The sequence below is a fragment of the Heterocephalus glaber genome, unplaced genomic scaffold, assembly GCF_053883595.1.
Source record: "Heterocephalus glaber isolate CG9 unplaced genomic scaffold, H.glaber_assembly_v1.0 deba00001145, whole genome shotgun sequence".
Classification (NCBI taxonomy): domain Eukaryota; kingdom Metazoa; phylum Chordata; class Mammalia; order Rodentia; family Bathyergidae; genus Heterocephalus; species Heterocephalus glaber.
This window is the reverse complement of record NW_028258202.1, coordinates 1,274,356-1,294,921: the sequence shown is the minus strand read 5'-3', so window position 1 is coordinate 1,294,921 and position 20,566 is coordinate 1,274,356. Positions and strand designations below refer to the sequence as shown.

The window sequence follows — 20,566 nt, the reverse complement described above, 5'->3', positions numbered from 1 at the left end:
GCCCAGAGGAGGTGAGCCAATAGCCCCGGCCCCACCACGTGGAAATGAGAAGACACGTAAACAAGTCTCAAAACCAAACTTCCAGATCGCCTACAGCAAACCCAAAGGGAAGTGAGATGGAACACTGTGATACTCAACCACCTGGATTCCCTGAACTGGCAACAAAAGAGGATCTGGAAATAATGAAATCAGAAATAATTTCTCAGATAACAGCAGAGATTGTGCTCATGGTGCAAGACATGATCAATAAATCTAGAGAGGAGCTGAGGAACATGATGGAATCCCAACATAAGAAACAAATGGAATCCATAAAACAGATGCAAATAGATTTCCAGGAGATCAAAAACTCCACTGAAAGTCTACACAGCAGAATGAGCCAATGTGAGGACAGAATTTCAGATATAGAAGATAAGATTGCAAGTAGTGACCAGGAAAAGAAAAATTGCTTTAAAATTGTAAGGGACCATGAGAAATCAGTCCAGCAGCTGCTAGATGATGCAAAGAAGAATAACATAAGACTGATCAGAGTCAAAGAAACAGGAGAGAGTGCAGATGACATTAAAAAACTGTTCACAGAAGTAATGGCAGAAAACTTCCCAAGCAGGGGAAAAGAGCTGAACATACAGATAAGTGAGGCATATAGGACTCCAAATAGCCTTGATCAAAAAAAAAAAAACTACACATAGGCATATAATTGTTAAGATTCCAGAAACACAACAGAAGAACAAAATTCTACAAGTAGTTAGAGAAAAGAAACAAATCACATACAAAGGAAAACCCATCAGAATCACGGCAGACTTCTCAACACAAACCCTCAAGGCAAGAAGAGCTTGGAGTAACGTATTCCAAGCCCTAAAGGAAAACAGCCTCCAACACAGAGTGATATACCCTGCAAAATTATCTTTCAAAATTGATAGAGAAATAAGATACTTTCATGACAAAGAGCACCTTATGAACTTTATGAATAGCAAACCAGCACTCCAAAAAATTTTACACAATATCCTAGGAACAGACATTGAGGAACTCAACCCCAGGAAGCCAAGCAGAATGAACCCATCAGGTGCGACAAAAAATTAAATGTAAAGGGAGAGAATCCAACAAAAAGGAAAAGTCATGACAATGATAACTCAATATGTATCAGTTATAACCATCAATATTAATGGTCTCAATTCAATCAAAAGAAATAGACTGGCAGAATGGGTCAAGAAGCAAAATCCAACAATATGCTGCATACAAGAAATACACTTATTTCAAAATGAAACTCATAGACTGAAAGTTAAAGGGTGGAAAACAATACTCCATGCGATGGGAACCCGAAAAAAAGCAGGAGTAGCTATCCTCTTGGCAGATCAAGTAGATTTCAAACCAACACTGATTAAGAGAGACAAAGAAGGACACTACATCCTTGTAAAGGGAAGAATCCAAGAGGAAGAGATGACAATCATAAATATCTATGCACCAAACACTAGTGCGCCCAACTATATAAAACAATTACTAACGGACATGAAAAGTCATATATGCACTAATACCATAGTAGTGGGGGACCTCAACACCCCACTGTCCCAAATAGATAGATCAACTAGACAAAAAATAAGTAATGAAATACTAGAACTAAATCAAACTCTTGAACAAATGAACTTAACAGATGTATACAGAGTGTTCCATCTCACAAAATCAGAATACACATTCTTTTCAGCTACACACGGGTCATTCTCCAAAATAGACCGCATACTCACTCACTCATAGAACATGTTTAAGTAAATGCAAAGGAATTGAAGTTATCCCCTGTATATTATGAGACCATAGTGCGATGAAATTGGAGATCCATAGCAAAAGAAACCCCCAAAATTTCATAACCACATGGAAATTGAACAACACACTTCTGAATAATCAGTGGGTCACAGAGGAAATTAAAGAAGAAATCAGACGGGCTGGGGATTTAGCTCAGTAGTTTTACCACCTGGTGCGCAAGCACAAGGACCTGAGTTCAATCGCTGGTACCAAAAAAAAAAAAGAAGAAATCAGACAGTTCCTTCAATTAAATGACAAAGACAATACAGCATATCGGAATCTATGGGACACAATGAAAGCAGTCTTACAAGGGAAATTCATAGCAGTGAATGCACATATTAGGAAAACAGAACGAGCCCAATTAAACAACCTGATGCTGAACCTCAAGCTGCTAGAAAAAGAAGAGCAGGACAAACCTAAAGCTAATACAAGGGAGGAAATTATAAAGATCAGAGCAGAAATCAATGCAATGGAAACTAAGAGAATGATACAAAAAAAATAGTGAAGCCAAGAGTTGGTTCTTTGAAAGAATAAACAAAATTGGCAAACCTTTAGCCAACCTTATCAGAAAAAGCAAAGAAAAGGCCCAAATCCATGCAATTAGGAATGAAAAGGGTGAAATTACAATGGACCCAACAGATATCCAGAGGATCATCAATACCTACTTCCAGAACCTGTACGCCAATAAGATGGACAACACAGAAGAAATGGACAGATTCCTAGATACATATGAATTACCAAAGTTGAACAAAGAAGACCTAAAAATTCTAAACAACCCCATATCAATCGATGAAATTGAAAATGTAATTAAAAACTTATCACCTAAGAAAAGCCCGGGCCCTGATGGCTTCACTGCTGAATTCTACAAGACATTGAGAGAGGAACTATTGCCACTGCTGTTTAAACTCTTCAATGAAATGGAAAGGGAAGCAATACTCCCAAATTCATTCCTGGAAGCAAGCATCACCTTGATCCCCAAAGCAGAGAAAGACCCAACTGACAAAGAGAACTATAGGCCAATCTCACTAATAAACATAGATGCAAAAATCCTTAATAAGATACTGGCAAACAGAATGCAGAACATCATCAAGAAGATCATACACCCTGATCAAGTGGGATTCAGGGATGGTTAAAGATGCGAAATTCAATCAATATAATACACTATACCAATAGAGCCAAGGACAAAAACCATATGATCATCTCAATAGATGAAGAAAACGCATTCGAGAAAATCCAACATGCATTTATGATAAAAACCCTACAAAAATTGGAATAGATGGTCTCTACCTCAATCTGATAAAAGCCATCTATGTAAAACCAACAGCCAGTATCATACTAAATGGTCAAAAACTGAAATCCTTCACACTAAAATCAGGAACAAGACAAGGATGTCCACTATCACCACTCTTGTTCAGTATAGTTTTGGAAACATTACCACGGCAATTAGACAAGAGAAAGAAATAAAAGGAATAAAGATAGGAAATGAAGAAGTCAAATTGTCATTATTTGCAGATGACATGATACTCTATATAGAAGACCCCAAGAACTCCACCAAAAGTCTTCTAGACTTAATAACCAAATTCAGTCAAGTAGCTGGATACAAGGTCAACACACAACAATCAGTAGCTTTCCTCTATATGAACAACAGACTCACTGAGACACAAATAGCGCAAACAGTTCCTTTCAAAACAGCATCCAAAAAATGGAAATACCTAGGAATCAACCTAATGAAAGAAATCAAAGACCTCTTCTCTGACAATGATAGCACTCTGAAAAGAGAGATTGAAGATGATACCAGAAAATGGAAAGACATCCCTTGTTCCTGGGTAGGAAGGATCAATATAGTGAAAATGGCCATATTTCCAAAACTGTTATATGGAGTCAATGCAGTCCCAATTGAAATCCCACCAGCATACTTCATGGACCTTGAGAAAACAATCCAAAAATTCCTTTGGAACAAGAAGAGACCCAGAATAGCAAAAGCAATTCTAGCTAACAGAGACATGGCAGGGGGTATCAAAATCCCCAACTTGAAACTATACTACAAAGGTACTGTGATAAAAATAGCATGGTACTGGCAAAGAAACAGACCTGAGGACCAGTGGAACAGATTAGAAGGTGCAGATACAACTCCAGACACACTCAGCCATCTCATCTTTGATAAAGGAGCCAACCACCCTCACTGGAAGAAAGATAGCCTCTTTAATAAATGGTGCTGGAAAAATTGGGCTTCAACTTGCCAAAGATTAAAACTAGACCTATATCTCTCACCATGCACTAAACTAAAATCAAAATGGATTAAAGATCTAAATATTAAAATAGAAATGCTGAACCAGCTGGAACAGAGGTTAGGTAGAACTCTTGAAGACATTGGTGTAGGAAAGGATTTTATGAACAAACCTCAGTTGCCCATGAACTAGCACAAACAATCATCAAGGGGGATCTCTTTTCATTAAAAAGCTTCTGCACAGCAAGAGAAACCACCAGCAATGTGAAGAGACAACCCACAAGGTGGGAAAAAATCTTCACCTACTTTTCCTCAGACAAAGGCCTACTATCTCGAATCTATAAAGAACTTAAAAAGATCAGACCTCCCAAATTTAAAGACCCAATCCGAAAATGGGTATCTGAAATGAGCAGACATTTCTCAAACAAAGAAGTAGAAATAGCAAATAAATACATGAAAAAATGTTCACCATCACTGGTCATTTGAGAGATGCAAATGAAAACAACAATGAGATTCCACCTCACCACGGAAAGAATGGCTGCTATCATGAAATCAACCAATAACAAATGCTGGCGGGGCTGTGGGGAAAGAGGAACCCTGTTCCACTGCTGGTGGGAGCATAGACTGGTGCAAGCACTGTGGAAATCAGTATGGAGATAACTCAAAGAACTAGGACTGGAAGTCCCATTTGACCCCGCTATTCCCCTGCTGGGTATCTTCCCCAAAGAATTAAAAGAATCATACCACAGTGGTATATGTGCACCCATGTTCATAGCAGCACAGTTTGTAATAGCTAAAACTTGGAAACAGCCCAAATGCCCATCATCTGGAGATTGGATAAATGAAATGTGTTTTTTTACAAAATGGAGTGCTACTCAGCCATAAAAAATGAGAAATCAGAGACATTTATAGCTAAATGGATGCACATTGAGGCAATACTCTTAAGTGAAATAAATAGGACACACATGTATAAATACCAAATAGTTTCTCTAGTGTGAGAAACTGAAAGTGTAAATAAGGACTAAAAGGTATAAGATAATGTGAAATAGGAAGAAAAGGGGCAAAGGGGAAGGGGAAGTGGGAGGGGTAGGGGAAAGGAAAGAAGGGAATGGAATTAATATGTGAAAATGGAAGAATGGAAACAAAATCTTTGTAAATAGGGAGGGATGGAGGGGTCGAAGGGAGGGCAGGGGAATGGGGAAAAAATAAGAACCAAGAGAGATTATATAAAGGTGCAAATTTCCAATGATGAATGTCATTATATTGTATATCTAAAGTGTACCAGTTATTAAAATGAATAATTGATAATGCGAAATGGGAAAAAATGGTCCAAGGGGGTAGGGGAAGTGGGAGGGGTAGGGGAAAGGAAAGAAGGGAAAGGAAAAATTATGAGAAATCGAAAAAATGGAAACAAAGTCTTTGTAAATAGGGAAGGGTGGAGGGGGTGAAGGGCACATAAGTAATGGGGAGAAAATAAGAACCAAGATGCATCATGTAAAGGTACAAGCACCCAATGATAAATGTAAATGTATTGTATACCTAAAATCTACCAATAAAAGAATTTTTTCAAAAAAGAATGAAATAAGACTGTCACCTGAAACCATTCTTTCCATTTGCAATGTTATTTCTACAGCATTTAGAGTTTCCTGTTTTAACCAACTTTTATGGTGTGTTTCATTTTGGTTTATTTCCCCTCTTCAGCATCTCCCTTCCAGTGACCCCTTCCCCACCCCCAGACTCTTACACATTTGGTATATTTTAAATCTCCCATCCTGTAGCCAGTCCTACCCCATCCTTATATTTCATCTACCTGACCATTGTCCTCTTTCACACCAACTCCACGTCCCCCACCATCTCATGGCATCCCTTTTAAAATATGATTTTATAGGGGCCGGGGATTTAGCTCAATGTTGCCACTGCCTGTCTCACAAACGCAAGGTCCCAAATTCAATCCCAGGTACCCCCCCCAAAAAATATATATATATATGTGATTTTGTAACTATGAGTAATGGTATTTCCCATAAGAAATACAAATGACCAATAAACACATGGAAAGATGATCCATACCCTAATACTCCGAGAAATGCAAATTAGAACAAGACAATTCTTTCTGCCTAAGATTAAAAAAAAATGGCCAGTTCTAGTCAATATGAGAAAAATGGCAACTTGAGTACACAGTTGAGTGAAGTGTAAATCCATTTCTAGAAGGATAAATAATCAGGGTTTGCATGAAGTATCCTTCTTTCCATTTCTAAGGTGAAATGCTCTTTTATTTATTTTGTTTGTTTCATTCTGTTTACTTTATACTTTCTGCCTGGAGCCTTTAACTGATTTTAACTACCTCCCTGGGGCAATACATAAGGCTTAAGTCTTGGGAAATACAAACATACCTGTTATATACAAATAGAGTTAATATTGTTTTAAGATCTCTGTTGGCCTCTAATGAAGATGGAATACATTAGGTAAACACAGAGACAAATCTTTGTTTGAAATATAAAAGGAGGTAGTACCTGAATTTTCTTTTTTTAACTTTTTTATTTAGTATGTTTGCCACACACAACAAATATACTCATTATGGGCTATTGGTACATATACATTTTGCCTCTTTATTCTTTTTATTTTCCCTACCTCTACCTCTTATTTCTCCCCATCCCTGGAGCCACTTCCATCTCCACAAAGCACCTGAATTTTCTACGAGCCCTTCCCTTTTACAGTCTGATTATTTGAACCATCATATGTTTCTGTATGATTCTGTGAGGAAAGGGGTGGAAGTGGGTGATGTGGTTATTGGATAGCAGTTGCTAGTAAGGCTTACTTTAACTCCTAGCTTTTATCTCCTAGTCATCTAATCATTTTCTGACTCTGTTTCAATGAAAAGGAGATCCTTTTCTAGAAAAGTCCTGTCATCTCATCTTTCTCTAGGTTTTAAAACTCTTATAAAGCTGCTATTAAGGGACAAAGCCATAACTATTTTCAGCCTTCCAGATTTTAGCCAGAAAGATATACTGTCACAGGCCTCTGCGTGACCTACATTTATAACCAAATCTGTATTACAGAGAGGCACTTTATAATGAGGTTTTCATTAATAATGCCTAATGTTTATAATTGGTCATCTTTTTAAAGGATAATCACATAATACTCCTTTAGATACAAAACAGAACAGAAAGCGTCCTAGTTGTCGTTGTTCAGTATGGTTGACAATGCCTCAATTCTGGGGTCTTGCCCTGCCCTGCCTTTTAGAACAGATCCCACAAAGACAGAGCCAAGACATGCATTGCTTCAAAAAGGGAAGTCCAATTATAGTTTGCAATGAATTTGAAAAGTCACCCCCAGACTTCACTTGGAACCAAACTTTTACCTCTTCTGTAATTACAGAGATCAGAGACCAGGGGTTTGTGTTACTTTTATTCTTCAGTTTGTTCACTTTATTATTGCTGTATATTCATCAACGCTGCTTTCTAGATTTTCAGGTGTTGAAAACAAGAGTTCCATATATAAAGTGATTCTTCTAACATTTCTTTCTCTGGTAGGTGTAGAAGATGCCTTCAGTTTCACCTCCAAAGTCATGACTGTGTCCCTGCACAAATTCTCCCCAGGATTTTTCCCAGGCAAGTGGTTTGTGAGCTCCCTGTACATTTGATGAGTAGATTCTGTAATTCTTCTGTACATTTCTTGTGTCTGATATTTGAATAGTTCCGTGCAGTTAATACCTCATTGGTGTTATTCTGCACAAAATTTGAACACAAGTCAGTTCAGGTGACAATGACAAGAATGACAATAAGACTGTTTCTTCTTCCAAGTGATTTTTATGGACTGTCAAGAGACAGATCACTTAAACTTGCTATCCTATCAGATACCACATATAATTCCTAATATCCTGATAATTGCAGTATTTTGATATGTCACCCTAAGAATCATGAAAGGTCAAGTTTTATTTCATTTAGTAAGATATAAACTAAGTATTTTTCAGTTTCCTGTAGTTTTTCTGCTTCCCTGGCATTGTTTATTAATTCACCATATTATTTATTTTTAATTTTATTCCCTTAGAAAACCCTCTGCTAAAGCTGGGCTCAGTAATATACACCTGTAATCCCATTCCTCAGGATGCTGAGGCAGGAGGATCAAAAGTTCAAGGCCAGGGCCGGGGATTTAGCTCAGTGGTTCCACCGCCTGCTCACAAGTGTAAGGACCCGAATTCAATCCCCGGTACCAAAAAAAAAAGTTCAAGGCCAGCCTTGAATACAGAGTGAAATGCTGTCTCAAAAAAACAAAAGAGACTTGGTCTGCTGATTATTTTGGCCTTCTGAATTTCTATCAGAAAATATTTTAAGTTTTCTAGTTCTCATATTGTTAAAAACTGATCATGGTGTTCCTCTCTCTTACAGGAACAGGTGACGTGTCTGACATTGGTCTAGGGAAAGGACGGTACTACAGTGTAAATGTGCCCATTCAGGATGGCATACAGGATGAGAGGTACTACCACATCTGTGAAAGGTATGGCAGTTAACACTGAGCTGGTAGCAGGTAGATTATATTTATGTAGGGTAATATGGTCCCCAATCTCACAGAATTCATTTTTGAGGAACCATTTGAAAAAGAGAACCATCATATGTCCACATAGCTTTTTTTTTCATTATGTTGTTGAGGAGAGTCCAAGGGTTGAACCAGAGTTGTGCTCCAGGTTTGATCTTACCCACTACCTGGTATGATTAAGGCTATCCCAAAAGAAAAGCCTTTACATTGTAATGGAGAATCCTTTGTCCACTCTTTCTTAGCTAAAGAAACCTGCATGTGTGTGATTTCATTAGCCTGGTAGGGAACACTTCAGTTTTCCTTTATGGAGATCGAGTCTGCCTCTACTGGTGTGAATATAATAAGATGACTATAATTCTTTATCATGAATTCTTGAATTCTGTTCATTGTGTTAAAATGGGAATTAGGGGTGTGTGTGTGTGTGTGTGTGTGTGTGTGTGTGTGTGTGTGTGTGTGTGTGTGTGTGTGTGTGTGTGGTGCTCGGATTCAACCTATGGCCTTGGGCATGCTAAGCACCACTGAGCCATACGCCATACCCCTAGTCCAGAAATATGCTCTTTTATCCTATGGCTAAGGATTAAATTACTGATATGGGCAAACAGTTTGGTGTGGAAACCACTGAAGTTAAAAGTCTCACAGAATGGGAGGAGACTAAACTCATTCATAAAATTGAGATCGATCAGGCACAAATGCACTTGCTGAATATGGCAAGAGAAAAAGTGAGCCTGACTAGAAGTTTGCCAGTCAACATTCCTAAAGGTGAGCTGTGGAGAATGAGATTCTCTTGATCCCTCCACTACTTGGCTCTTATTTCTCCCAATGTCTGATAGAAAACAAGGGCTTCCCAAAGTCCCTGTCTGCCTGCACTGGCCATCATCACTGTCAGTTGTACAAACAAAGTGGAGCTATTAAATAATAAAAATGCCAGGCGAAGTGGCACATGCCTTTAATCCCAGCACTCTGGAGGATCTCTGTGCGTTCAAGGCCAACCTGAGCTACATAGCAAGACCCTGTCTGGAAAAAAAAAAAACTAAACAATAAAAACTTGATGCTTTAATGATTCATTTTAGCTCAGGAAATTTGGCCAGCCAAGTCATTATGCAGTCATTCAAGAACACAAGCATCTTCATAATTTTTTTTTAATTTTTATTGGCACATGTTTATAGTACATAATGGTTACACTCTTCATGGGGAGTTGGTAAATGTATGTGATACAAATTCTTTTTTTCAATCCCTTCCCTTCCCTCTCCTGTGGCTATGTCTCTCAGTCCCCTTCCCTTTTGCAAAACATCTATCTCCCTTTTTCCTATTATCTATCATTTATTTTCCTCTTTAATTTTTTTATTTGGGTTACTTATATAAAAGAAATCGTGATATTTAAGCTTATACGTCTGATTTATTTCACTTATTTATTTCACTTATTTATTTCACTTGTCTCAAGGTGCAACCATTTTTCTACAAATGACTCAGGTTTATCCTTCTTTATGGCGGAGTAATACATTGTATCTAAATACCACATTTTCTTTATCCATTCATCTGTTGATGGTCATTTAGGCTGCTTCCAAGATGTTGGTATTATGGGTTGGACTGCTTTCCTTGTGTCCCATAAGTTCTGGTATGTTGTACCTGCATTGTCATTTGATTCTAGGAACTGTTCAGTTTCTTCCTTGATTTCCTCTGTCATCCATTTATTATTCAAGAGTGTATTGTTTAATTTCCATATGTTTTTGCATAATTTCTGTGATTTCTTTTGACATTGATTTCTAGTTTTGTTATGCTGTGATCTGATAATATACGTGGAATAATTATATTACTTTGCATTAACTAAACATGCTTTATGAGCTGGTATGTGATCTATTTTGGAGATAGTCCCATGTGCAAATGAGAAAAATCTGTATTCTGTTGTTTTGGGGTGAAACTCCAGATATCTACTTTGTTCATTCTTCAAAGGTTTGGTTCAACTCTGATATTTCTTTGTTTGTTTGTTTTGTCTAGGTGATATTTTTGTGACAGTGGAGTGCTGACTTCCCCCACTATAATTGTGTTGATTTTTATCTCACCTTTTATGACCAGTAGTGTTCATTTTATGAAGTTGATACACTGGTGTTTGTTGCATATGTTTATAATTGTTATCCCTTCCTGTTGAATTGATATCTTTTTTTTTTTTGGTACCAGGGATTGAACTCGGGACCTTACGCTTCCAAGGCAGGCAGCAGAACCACTGAGCTAAATCCCAGGCCCTTGAATTGATCTCTTAATCAATATGTAGTGACTTTGCCTCTTCTGATCAGTTTTGGCTTGAAGTCTACTTTGTCTGAAAATAGGATAGCTACCTGTGCTTGTTTTCAGAGTCCTGTTTCATGGAATATTGTTTTCTATCCTTCAATTTTCAGTCTGTGAACTTTTTGAACTAAATGCGTTTCTTGCATACTGTGTGTCATTAGGTTATGTTTCTTGATCCTTTCTGCCAATCTATGTCTTTTTATTGGAGAATTGAGACCATTCACATTAAGAGTTATTACTGAAAGCTGTGGGCTTATTCCTGTCATTGCATTATTTCCCTGCTTCTGAGTTCCATTTTTCCCCCTCTGCTTAACTGTTCACCCTGCCTGGTATATTCATTCTATTGGATTTTTTGGCATTGTTGACTTCATTCTCTTTCTAGGGTATTCTTGAGAATTTTTTTAAAGTGCTGGTTTGGTGGTCATGAATTTCTTAAAATGCTCTTTGTTGTGGAAATACATTATTTCTCCATCAATTCTGAAAGACTGTTTCACAGGATATGTCAGTTTGAGTTGGAAGTTGTTTTCGTTTAGGGCTTAAAATACTTCACTCCAACCTCTCCTGGGCTTTAAAGTTTTTGTTGAGAAGTCTGCTGTGATTCTAATTAGTTTCCCTTTATTAAATGATTCATTGTTTTTCTCTAACAGCTTTTAAGATTCTGTCCTTGTGTTGGACTTCTGAGATTTTGTCTGTGATGTGTTGCGGAGCTCTTTCCTGATCATGGCTATTTGGGGTTCAACACTTAACCTGTATGTTTAATTTTTTACCCGTATCTCAAAAGTTTTCTGCTATTATTTCTGTAATCAGGATATTGCTTTTATTTTTGTAATGTGTGCTCTTATGATTTTTTACTAATTAACATTTAACCTTAAATTAGTCTTCTTTGTGTCATCTATGAGCTATTGGATCCATTGTTTGTGTTCTCTTTTTTAAGATATCTCTGAATAATTGGTCACTGACTTCTCATTCTGACATTCTGTCCTCACATATTGGTCTCTTCTGCTGCCCATACTTTTCAAAAGAACTTTTATTTTTCTTTTGGTACCAGGGATTGAACTCAGGACCTTGCACTTTCGAGGCAGGCGCAGTGCCACTGAGCTAAATCCCCAGATCTCAAAAGAACTTAATCTCCCAAATTTCTGTTGGTATCTTTCATGGACTGTAATTCTTTGCCAAACTGGTCATCCATGTTTTTGTATTGTGTTTAGCTCAGCTAGCTTTTTATTAATGTCTTCTTTAAACTGATCATTTTGTTTATTAAGTCTGTTGTCTGTTTATATCTTCTTTGAGCTTGCTAAACACCTTACTGATGTGGTTTTTTTAATCTCCTCTTTTATTTATTTATTTTTTAATTTTTTTTTGTACCGGGGATCAAACTCAGGACCTTACACTTTCGAGGCAGGCAGCAAAACCACTGAGCTAAATTAAATCCCCGGCCCTCTCCTCTTTTTTTTTTTTTTTTGTTATCAGGGATCAAACTCAGGACCCTTGCACTTTCGAGGCAGGCAGCAAAACCACTGAACTAAATCCCCAGCCCTCTCCTCTTTTATCATTTTAAATAATTCAGGTGTGTGGCTTGTGATTTTTTCACCTCCATGCACCAAAGATCAATTTCTGGGGAGCCAGGGATTTTTGGAGGCATTCATTATGTTGCCTTTTCATGTCATGTTTCCGTGTGTGTGTGTGTGTGTGTGTGTGTGTGTGTGTGTGTGTGTCTGTCTGTCTGTCTGTCTGTCTGTGCTGAAGTTTGTGGGTTGACTATACTGGGAAGACTTTGATGCTAGTTTGACAATCTAGTTAGTTTCTACTTTTCTGTGATGCACTCTGAACATGGCTAACTGTAAGCCTTTGCCTCTGTCCCAACATCCAACAACCTCTGTTAATTTTGGAGGGGAGTTTGCAGGTAATTTTCCCAGCAACCAATTGTCCAGGAATGGACTACATTATTGTTCATGACACAAAGGCAATCCAGATATTGGCATACATAGAAAACCTATTATTAATAGCAACAACTATGCCACTATAGCAGTAGCCTTACAGCTTGTGGGTTTGTGAGGTGCCTCCCTGTACCAGAAGCCCTTCTGTCCATTCACCCCAGGCTGTAGCAACCATCAAGCCAAGACATGTCCTTGCTCACTTTGGTAGAGGGGGAAAGCAATCATACCACTAATCTCTGCTGAATGTAGGTAGCAGGGTGAGGGTTCAAGCAGATCTCTACTTAATGCCAGCACTTTCAGACCCAGCCGCCTCTGAAAGCCAAACTTGTGCCTGACTTTTCACCATGGAGGGCAGGGCCCTATGTCTTTCCAGGCCTGAGCTTAAAACTTCTCAGGGTTTCTATGTCCACCTTGCACTCTCTCTGTGATTATGTCCATGGCTATCTCTCACCCAATCACTGTTGGAGGGTAACACTGGGAATCCTGAAGTGAAATTGTTTTGTAATTATAGTATTCTATGGATCATTCTTAAATAATGAACCCCTTCCCAAAATGGCACCTGATTCAACATTCTCTGGCTATGTGACAGGTGCTTCACTGCATTTCTTCTCCAATTCTAGCCTGCCATGGCAAACAAATCACTTTCAGAATAAAACCCCATGCTGCTTTTGCAGTTTACAATAGCTGTGGGCTTTTCTTGGGAGTAGGACTGCTGGCCTAGTCACTTGTTTCTCTCTGGAGCTTCTGACCCTGGGGGCTTAGTTGTGTATGTGAAGCAGAGAGAGTTTCCCTTCCCTGGGAACCAAGGTGAGTTTCCAGGCTACTTCATTCTTTTCTCTCTGTTGTGGTCCATTTCTCTGCATCTATGGAGATAATCATATGGTTTTTGTCCTTGGCTCTATTGATATAGTGTATTACACTGATTGATTTGCATATGTTGAACCATCCTGCATCCCTGGGATGAATCCCACTTGATCAGGGTGTATGATCTTCTTGATGATCTTCTGCATTCTATTTGCCAGTATCTTATTAAGGATTTTCACATCTGTGTTCATTAGTGAGATTGGCCTATAGTTCTCCTTTTCGGTTGGATCTTTCTCTGCTTTGGGGATCAAGGTGATGCTTGCTTCCAGGAATGAGTTTGGGAGTATTACTTCCCTTTCAATTTCATTGAAAAGTAAACAGTAGTGGCAGCAGTTCCTCTCTAAATGTCTTGTAGAATTCAGCAGTGAAACCATCAGGGCCCGGGCTTTTCTCAGTTGATAAGTTTTTAATTACGTTTTCAATTTCATCGATTGATATTGGGTTGTTTAGAATTTTTAGGTCTTCTTCAATCAACTTTTGTAATTCGTATGTATCTAGGAATCTGTCCATTTCTTCTGTGTTCATCTTATTGGCGCATAGGTTCTGGAAGTAAGTATTGATGATCCTTTGTATTTCTGCTGGGTCTGTTGTAATTTCACCCTTTTCTTTCCTAATTGCATGGATTTGGGCCTTTTCTTTGCTTTTTCTGATAAGGTTGGCTAAGGGTTTGTCAATTTTGTTGATTCTTTGGAAGAACCAACTCTTGGCTTCATTGATTTTTTGTATCATTCTCTTAGTCTCCATTGCATTGATTTCTCCTCTGATCTTTATACTTTCCTCCCTTGTATGAGCTTTGGAGTTGTCCTGCTCTTCTTTTTCTAGAAGCTTGAGGTTCAGCATCAGGTTGTTTCATTGGGCTCGTTCTGTTTTCCTAATATGCGTATTCACTGCTATGAATTTCCCTCGTAAGACTGCTTTCATTGTGTCCCATAGATTCTGATATGTTGTATTGTCATTGTCATTTAATTGAAGGAACTGTCTGATTTCTTCCTTAATTTCCTCTGTGACCCATTGGTTATTGAGAAGTGTGTTGTTCAATTTCCACGTGTTTATGAAATTTTTTGAGTTTCTTTTGCTATGGATCTCCACTTTCATCGTACTATGGTCTGATAATATACAGGGGATAACTTCAATTCCTTTGTACTTACTTAAACATGTTCTATGTGTGAGTATGTGGTCTATTTTGGAGAATGACCCGTGTGCAGCTGAGAAGAATGTGTATTCTGATTTTGTGGGGTGGAAGAGTCTGTAAACATCTGTTAAGTTCATTTGTTCAAGAGTTCGATTGAGTTCTATTATTTCATTACTTATATGTGGTCCATTTCTCTATCTTCTCTGTAAGTTCTAATTTTCCTGTCAGTTCCCTCCCAATTCCTAGAGATCTACTTTTTTTTTTCTCTTTGCCATTTTGTTATTTTCAGGTATCTGGATTCTGGGTCCTTAGAGAGGCTGTATTTTGCTGCTGATCACTACTCCATCATTTTGGTTCTTTTCTTTATGATTTTAATAATTTCCCTTGACTACCTCTATATTGTCAGACTGAAAAAAAACTTTTTTTGTTTCATTTTGTTTTTTGAGCTTGCCCTTGATGGTTTAATTGCCTTTCTTTGTCCCCTTTAGCCTCTACTCTGTCCTCAAGATGTGCAGATCAGAGCTGCTTACATAACTTTGCCAATGAAGATGGCCTGTGGTTCTTGTAAAAGGAGAATTGTTTTTTGGGTTGTTTTTTTTCTGTCTTTTAATCCCCTTCTTGTCAATGCCCAAAATTTTGTTGCCCTTTTTTGCCATAGCAGAAAACTTGTTATTATCTTCAGTGCACTGTCCATGGGGTTTCCTAGAGCTTTTCCCTGGGTCTTAATTGAGAGATTACTGCCCATCATCCTACAAGTAATAGTTTGTAATACTTGGCCCTCCATAAATGGATCACCTTACATGTGTCTCTATTGAAACTTATCTGCCAATCATAAAACCTCCTGAGATCTTCCTTTTATCCCCCATCCATTTGTCATTTCACTGCCTGGAAAAGTTGAATATTAAGCATATTTGCAGAATTGAGGATTTCTCAGCACCCACTTCCTCCCAAGGAAGTCTACTAGTTGTCCTTCTTCACTGAGAAATACATGAATTTCTCCCCCATATTTTCTTCTTTAACCATACATCAGTTCCTATTACATGATAAAACACTTACATTCCATGATAATTCAGTTTAAAAATAGTATTGGTATCAACCTTTAATTAGAAGCATTTTAAAAGTAAATTTAGCCCCAAGGAAAATACCTATAGATTACACATGATTTCCTTTTGCAGTGACCCTTTTGCCATCTGTATCCTGGTGGATTGATGGCTTTTGTGTACAGAAGGCTGGCATTTATTAAAGATTCTTCTGACTTGCCTGCTAACGAACTGAACACTCATCAGTTTGTAGATCCCAGAGCCCTTCTGCCTGTGGAGCCACACTGGCAGTTCACACACTGATCACCCAGAATAACAGATTCCAAATTTTCATTAGAGTTATAATAATTGTTTCCTTTGATTTCCTTCAGAAGTCAGGTCTGGTCGGGGCATGATGTGAAGTCACCTCTGATTGCAAGGGTGCCAAGAAGGCTTCCCAGTCCAGACATCTCTCCCCTCTGTTGAACTAATACATACCTGAAATTCCTTTAACAGGAAACAGACCTTCATTCTACAATAAGAAATAAGCATTAAAATGAAATTGTGGCAAACTTTCTTTTCCTCACTGCCATCCTGCTGTAGACAGATAGTTTCACAGTTAGCCAATTTAGAAAGACTAGGAGCATGAGCTCCCTGAGTGATCAGAGGAGCAGGAATTGGGGAGTGGAGCACTAGAGGTGGCACAAACACGACCAAATAATCTTGGCCGACTAAATAGTTTTGCATAGTTTTACCAGTTCTGGTAATGCTGTCACTCAGTTCCAAGACCTGTGCTTTTCACTACTTTCCATGTGTGACTTGAAATTAAAGTTTCTTACACATTTGTCATTGTTACCTCTGAACCATTTGCCTACCTTAGAAGATATATTAGACATAGGAATGGCTTATTCTTCTATAAAAGTAATTCTTTATATTTACTATCTCCATTTCATCTGTTTTGTTCCACGATCCCTCTGGTTCTCTGGCTCACTCCTTGCTAGTTAGATATAAAGGACCTCTTAGCATGAGGTAAGAACTTAAAGACCTCATCTTAAGATTGAACATGCTGCCTTTATTTTTAAAAAATTGCCTTAGGATTGCTTTTAGTAATAGACTAGGTATGGAATCTTTACATGAACGTTTTCTAATACCAACTGAATTTGCATTCCATTTTATATAAATTATAATTTCATAGAGTTCCCTGGGTCGTTCAACACTAAGGACAAGAGTCAATAGTTCCCAGAAGCTTTCTGTAACTTCCATGGGAGCTACTATAGTTGGTATTACAAATAGGGCCCTGTTTATACTACCATAAAGGAACATCAGCTTTGCTTTTGTAAGTATACCTCCTCCTTCAAATGGAAGCTGATGATTCCAATATGGAGATGACAGCAGTATATTATAATCTTGATGCACATGGAAGTATGCCAGCCTCACCCTACTCCCATCCCAGGGCCCCCACACACATATACTCATCAAGTTTTGTGGGAGAGAGGGGCTGTTCTGCTGAAGAGTTTGTTGATTCCTAAGCTGTATCATCTAAAAGAGGAAATAGGGCTGAGAATATACCTCAGTGAAACAGCTCCTGACTACCATGTGCTGTGTATTGGATTCCATCCTCAGCACCACAAAATAAACAAATAAATAAATGAGGAAATACTGCTGCCTATGCCTAGCCTGTTTGTTCTCCAACCAGATAGGCAGGCAGACAGACAGACTGATATTTTTGGCATTACTGTGGATTGAACCAAAGGGTGCTCTACCACTGTAGTACAGCCCTTTTTATTTTTTATTTTGAGTCTCATTTAGTTGCCCAGGCTGGCCTCAAACTCGAAATCTTCCTGCCCCAGTCCCCTGAGTAGCTTGGACTATAGACATGTACCACCACACTTGGCTTCTCTAGCTATGTTTGAATGAAATGTGAGATAGTCTTGATAATGTCTCATTGATTACCTAAAATGGAGTGTTGACAACTTTGGGGACATTTATAATCAATGATTGTAAGAAAGAAAGAGAACAGCAAGAAGTTCCTTGTTGGTAAATATTAAGGCAGCACTCTAAAACCCTAGATTCTTCAGGATGACCCAGCTACTTGCCCACTATGAACTGCCATTACATATGCAGAGCTTGAAAGAAGAAATTCAGAGTTATGCTACTACTTGTTAGTTTGCATCCTACCTATCGTTTTACAGCCCTACCAACCAGAAAGCATTCTTCACTAAATATCTGATCATTAGTATATGTCTCATAGGAAAACTATATATATATGGTGCTTATAATGTGTGTGAACACATACACTGAGCTGACAGTTTGAAAAAAATCACTTTTCATTAAGAATATTCAGTTATTCAACTTAGTAAGACAGTCAAGCACAGATACTGGATTTATATTTTACTAAAAGAAAGGAACATTGTTAAACAGATTTCTTAACAAATAGGACTTAGAAAAAAAGTCTATTAAACTGGAATTCACATTCAGTAGTGGTCTTTATATCCACATATGTAAAACTTTGCTGATAAAAACTATCAACCTGACAGAGAAACACAGTAACCTTATCCTAGTGAACTAATATTCGTAATAGTAGTCATTAAAATAAGAATCTACCTGTATTTGGTACTTAACCTATTTACCTTGAGTCCTATGGCTTATATTGTGTAACTCCAAAGTGAAAGAAACCTATTAAAGACCATTAGCCTAAAGTAAAATTCAGGGGCCTCATAAGTTTTTTTTAAAGTTAATACTATTTTTACCACTTTCTTTTATGAGTGAAATATTACACTTATCTATTTTAATTATATTTTTTTGCAGTACAGGGGATTGAATTAAATTTTTATAGCTTATCACCTATTTTTCTCAAATATTAGTTCTGCTGTTAATGGACTAACCAAAGTAACCAACTCAGAAAGAACTTTTCTCTAGGACAACAGCAGGGTCATTAAAGGAATAGCTCATGTAAGCCTGAATTTTTATTTCTGAGAAGAATCTTTTTGTCCATCTAAACTGAGCCACACTCACACCCAACACGGAAGAGATTTTAAAAACCACACTTACTATAGTATCTTTGTAATATGTGTTTGTTGCACAAGAATTTTCCTCAGACTCTGACATCACCTCTAAAATAACAAATCAGTGGTTTTTTAAGCGTAGGATCAGTTTTTGTGGGTCTGGGGCAAAAATTCACCTCTCCAAAGATTTTATTTTTGTTGTTTGTTTTATTTTGTTTTTTGAGACAAGGTCTTGCTTTATAGTTCAGACTGACCGTGAACTCGCAATCCTCCTGTCTCAGCCTCCCAAGTGCTGGGATTACATATGTATGCCACCACCACCCCCATTCTCCAATGCTTTTCTGACCTTCCTTCAAAAGAATTAAACAGCTTAAGTTACTTTACAGAGTTTTAAAAATATTAAATAACAAGAAGAAGGGGGGAAGCTACCAGGCTACAGAGTTCACCATGCACCTGGTTCTTGGCTTAACATTTATTTGATATGTATTTCTATTAAGGGTATGCACATACACATAAACTATTTTATTCATTCATTCTGCAAAAATGTATTGAGTGCCTACTCTATGATAGACACTATATTAAGAACTAGTAGTAGTAAATAAGATGGATAAGTCTCTTGTAGCCTACAGCTTATCTTCTAGACAGCACTTCCCTGTGCCAGCAACTGCACTAAAGTTTTACATTGCTTCATTTGATCTTTGTAACAATTTACACTCTATTATGCCTACAAAAGTAGTTATAATTATTCTCACTTTACAAATGAGAAAGCTGAAGAAAGGATTGACCTGCTTAAGGTCACACAACTAATAAGTGGTGAAGCCAGAGTTTGAACCCATGTCTGTCTGCTTTTTAAAATATTGACTATATTGTCCCCAAAAGTGTCACATGGAAATATGAAATTTAATTGTTCAAAGAAAAAAATACCAGAAAAACCCCTAAAATAAAGAAATTATTTAGCCTTATGCAAATGAATCACATGATTTACAGTATATACAATTTACTATGTGTTTGTAAAAGTGCAATTTAGGTTTTTTGGTTTTGTTTTTTGTTTGTTTTTGTTTTTTTACTGGGGATAGAACTCGGGACCTTGCATTTGTGAGACAGGCACTGGAACCACTGAGCCAAATCCCCAGCCCACAATTTAGGTTTTTGCCTCCAATGAAGAATTTCTTAATTCTCAGGATATCGTTTATAATTTTATTAGAAGAAAACAAGAATAAATATTTCCAGAATTTACTTCTCAGGTTTTAAATTTCTAATTAAAATTTGAAAATATGAAGATTCTGTAAATCTTTTTTTCCCTTCATTTCAGTGGAGAAAATACTGACATTCTGCTCTAGAAGGTGAATAGTGTCACATGTCCTTTTGTAGAGATCTCATGGAATTGCATCCTTTTCGTGTGGTTTACTTAGACTAGTACTGCTACATATTTTTAACTCTGCATTTTTGCCACTGTAGGCAAAATGTACACTACCTCTTGGTACCTCTTGGTATAGTACCTCTTGGACAAAATGCTATATGTGCATATAAGGTAGAGATTCTCCATCCATGCTATAAACTGTTCAATACTGATTGAATAATGAGAACCAAGGGACATCACTAAAGGACATTTAAAGGAAATGTTTCTTTTCACTATTGACCTTTAATGTTAGTATTTTTAAAAAGATGTTTTAATGATCATAGGTTTTTCTTTCATTATAATGACAAGTCTTGAAATTATCTTCCATTTGGACTCCTGGCTATCATTCAATTTTAGAAGTAGGTAGATCCTCAGT

The 20,566-nt window shown here is 37.5% G+C and overlaps 1 protein-coding gene across 21 annotated transcripts in view; it reads left to right on the top strand.

Moving 5' to 3' along the window:
- The window catches only part of Hdac8 (histone deacetylase 8), a 235,006-nt gene that overhangs the window by 65,404 nt on the left and 149,036 nt on the right, over positions 1-20,566 (top strand). For 18 of the 21 annotated variants that reach the window (XR_015451047.1, XM_004872670.3, XM_021250500.2 and 15 more), the window contains 2 exons: positions 7,549-7,626; positions 8,404-8,512. Coding sequence is in view for 20 of the 21 variants with exons in the window: in XM_004872670.3 (XP_004872727.1) it covers positions 7,549-7,626; positions 8,404-8,512 (187 nt within the window). In the remaining variant the exon portion in view is untranslated. The remainder of the gene's footprint in view (positions 1-7,548; positions 7,627-8,403; positions 8,513-20,566) is intronic. The other 3 variants (XM_087210552.1, XM_021250492.2, XM_087210551.1) reach the window with 1 other exon arrangement.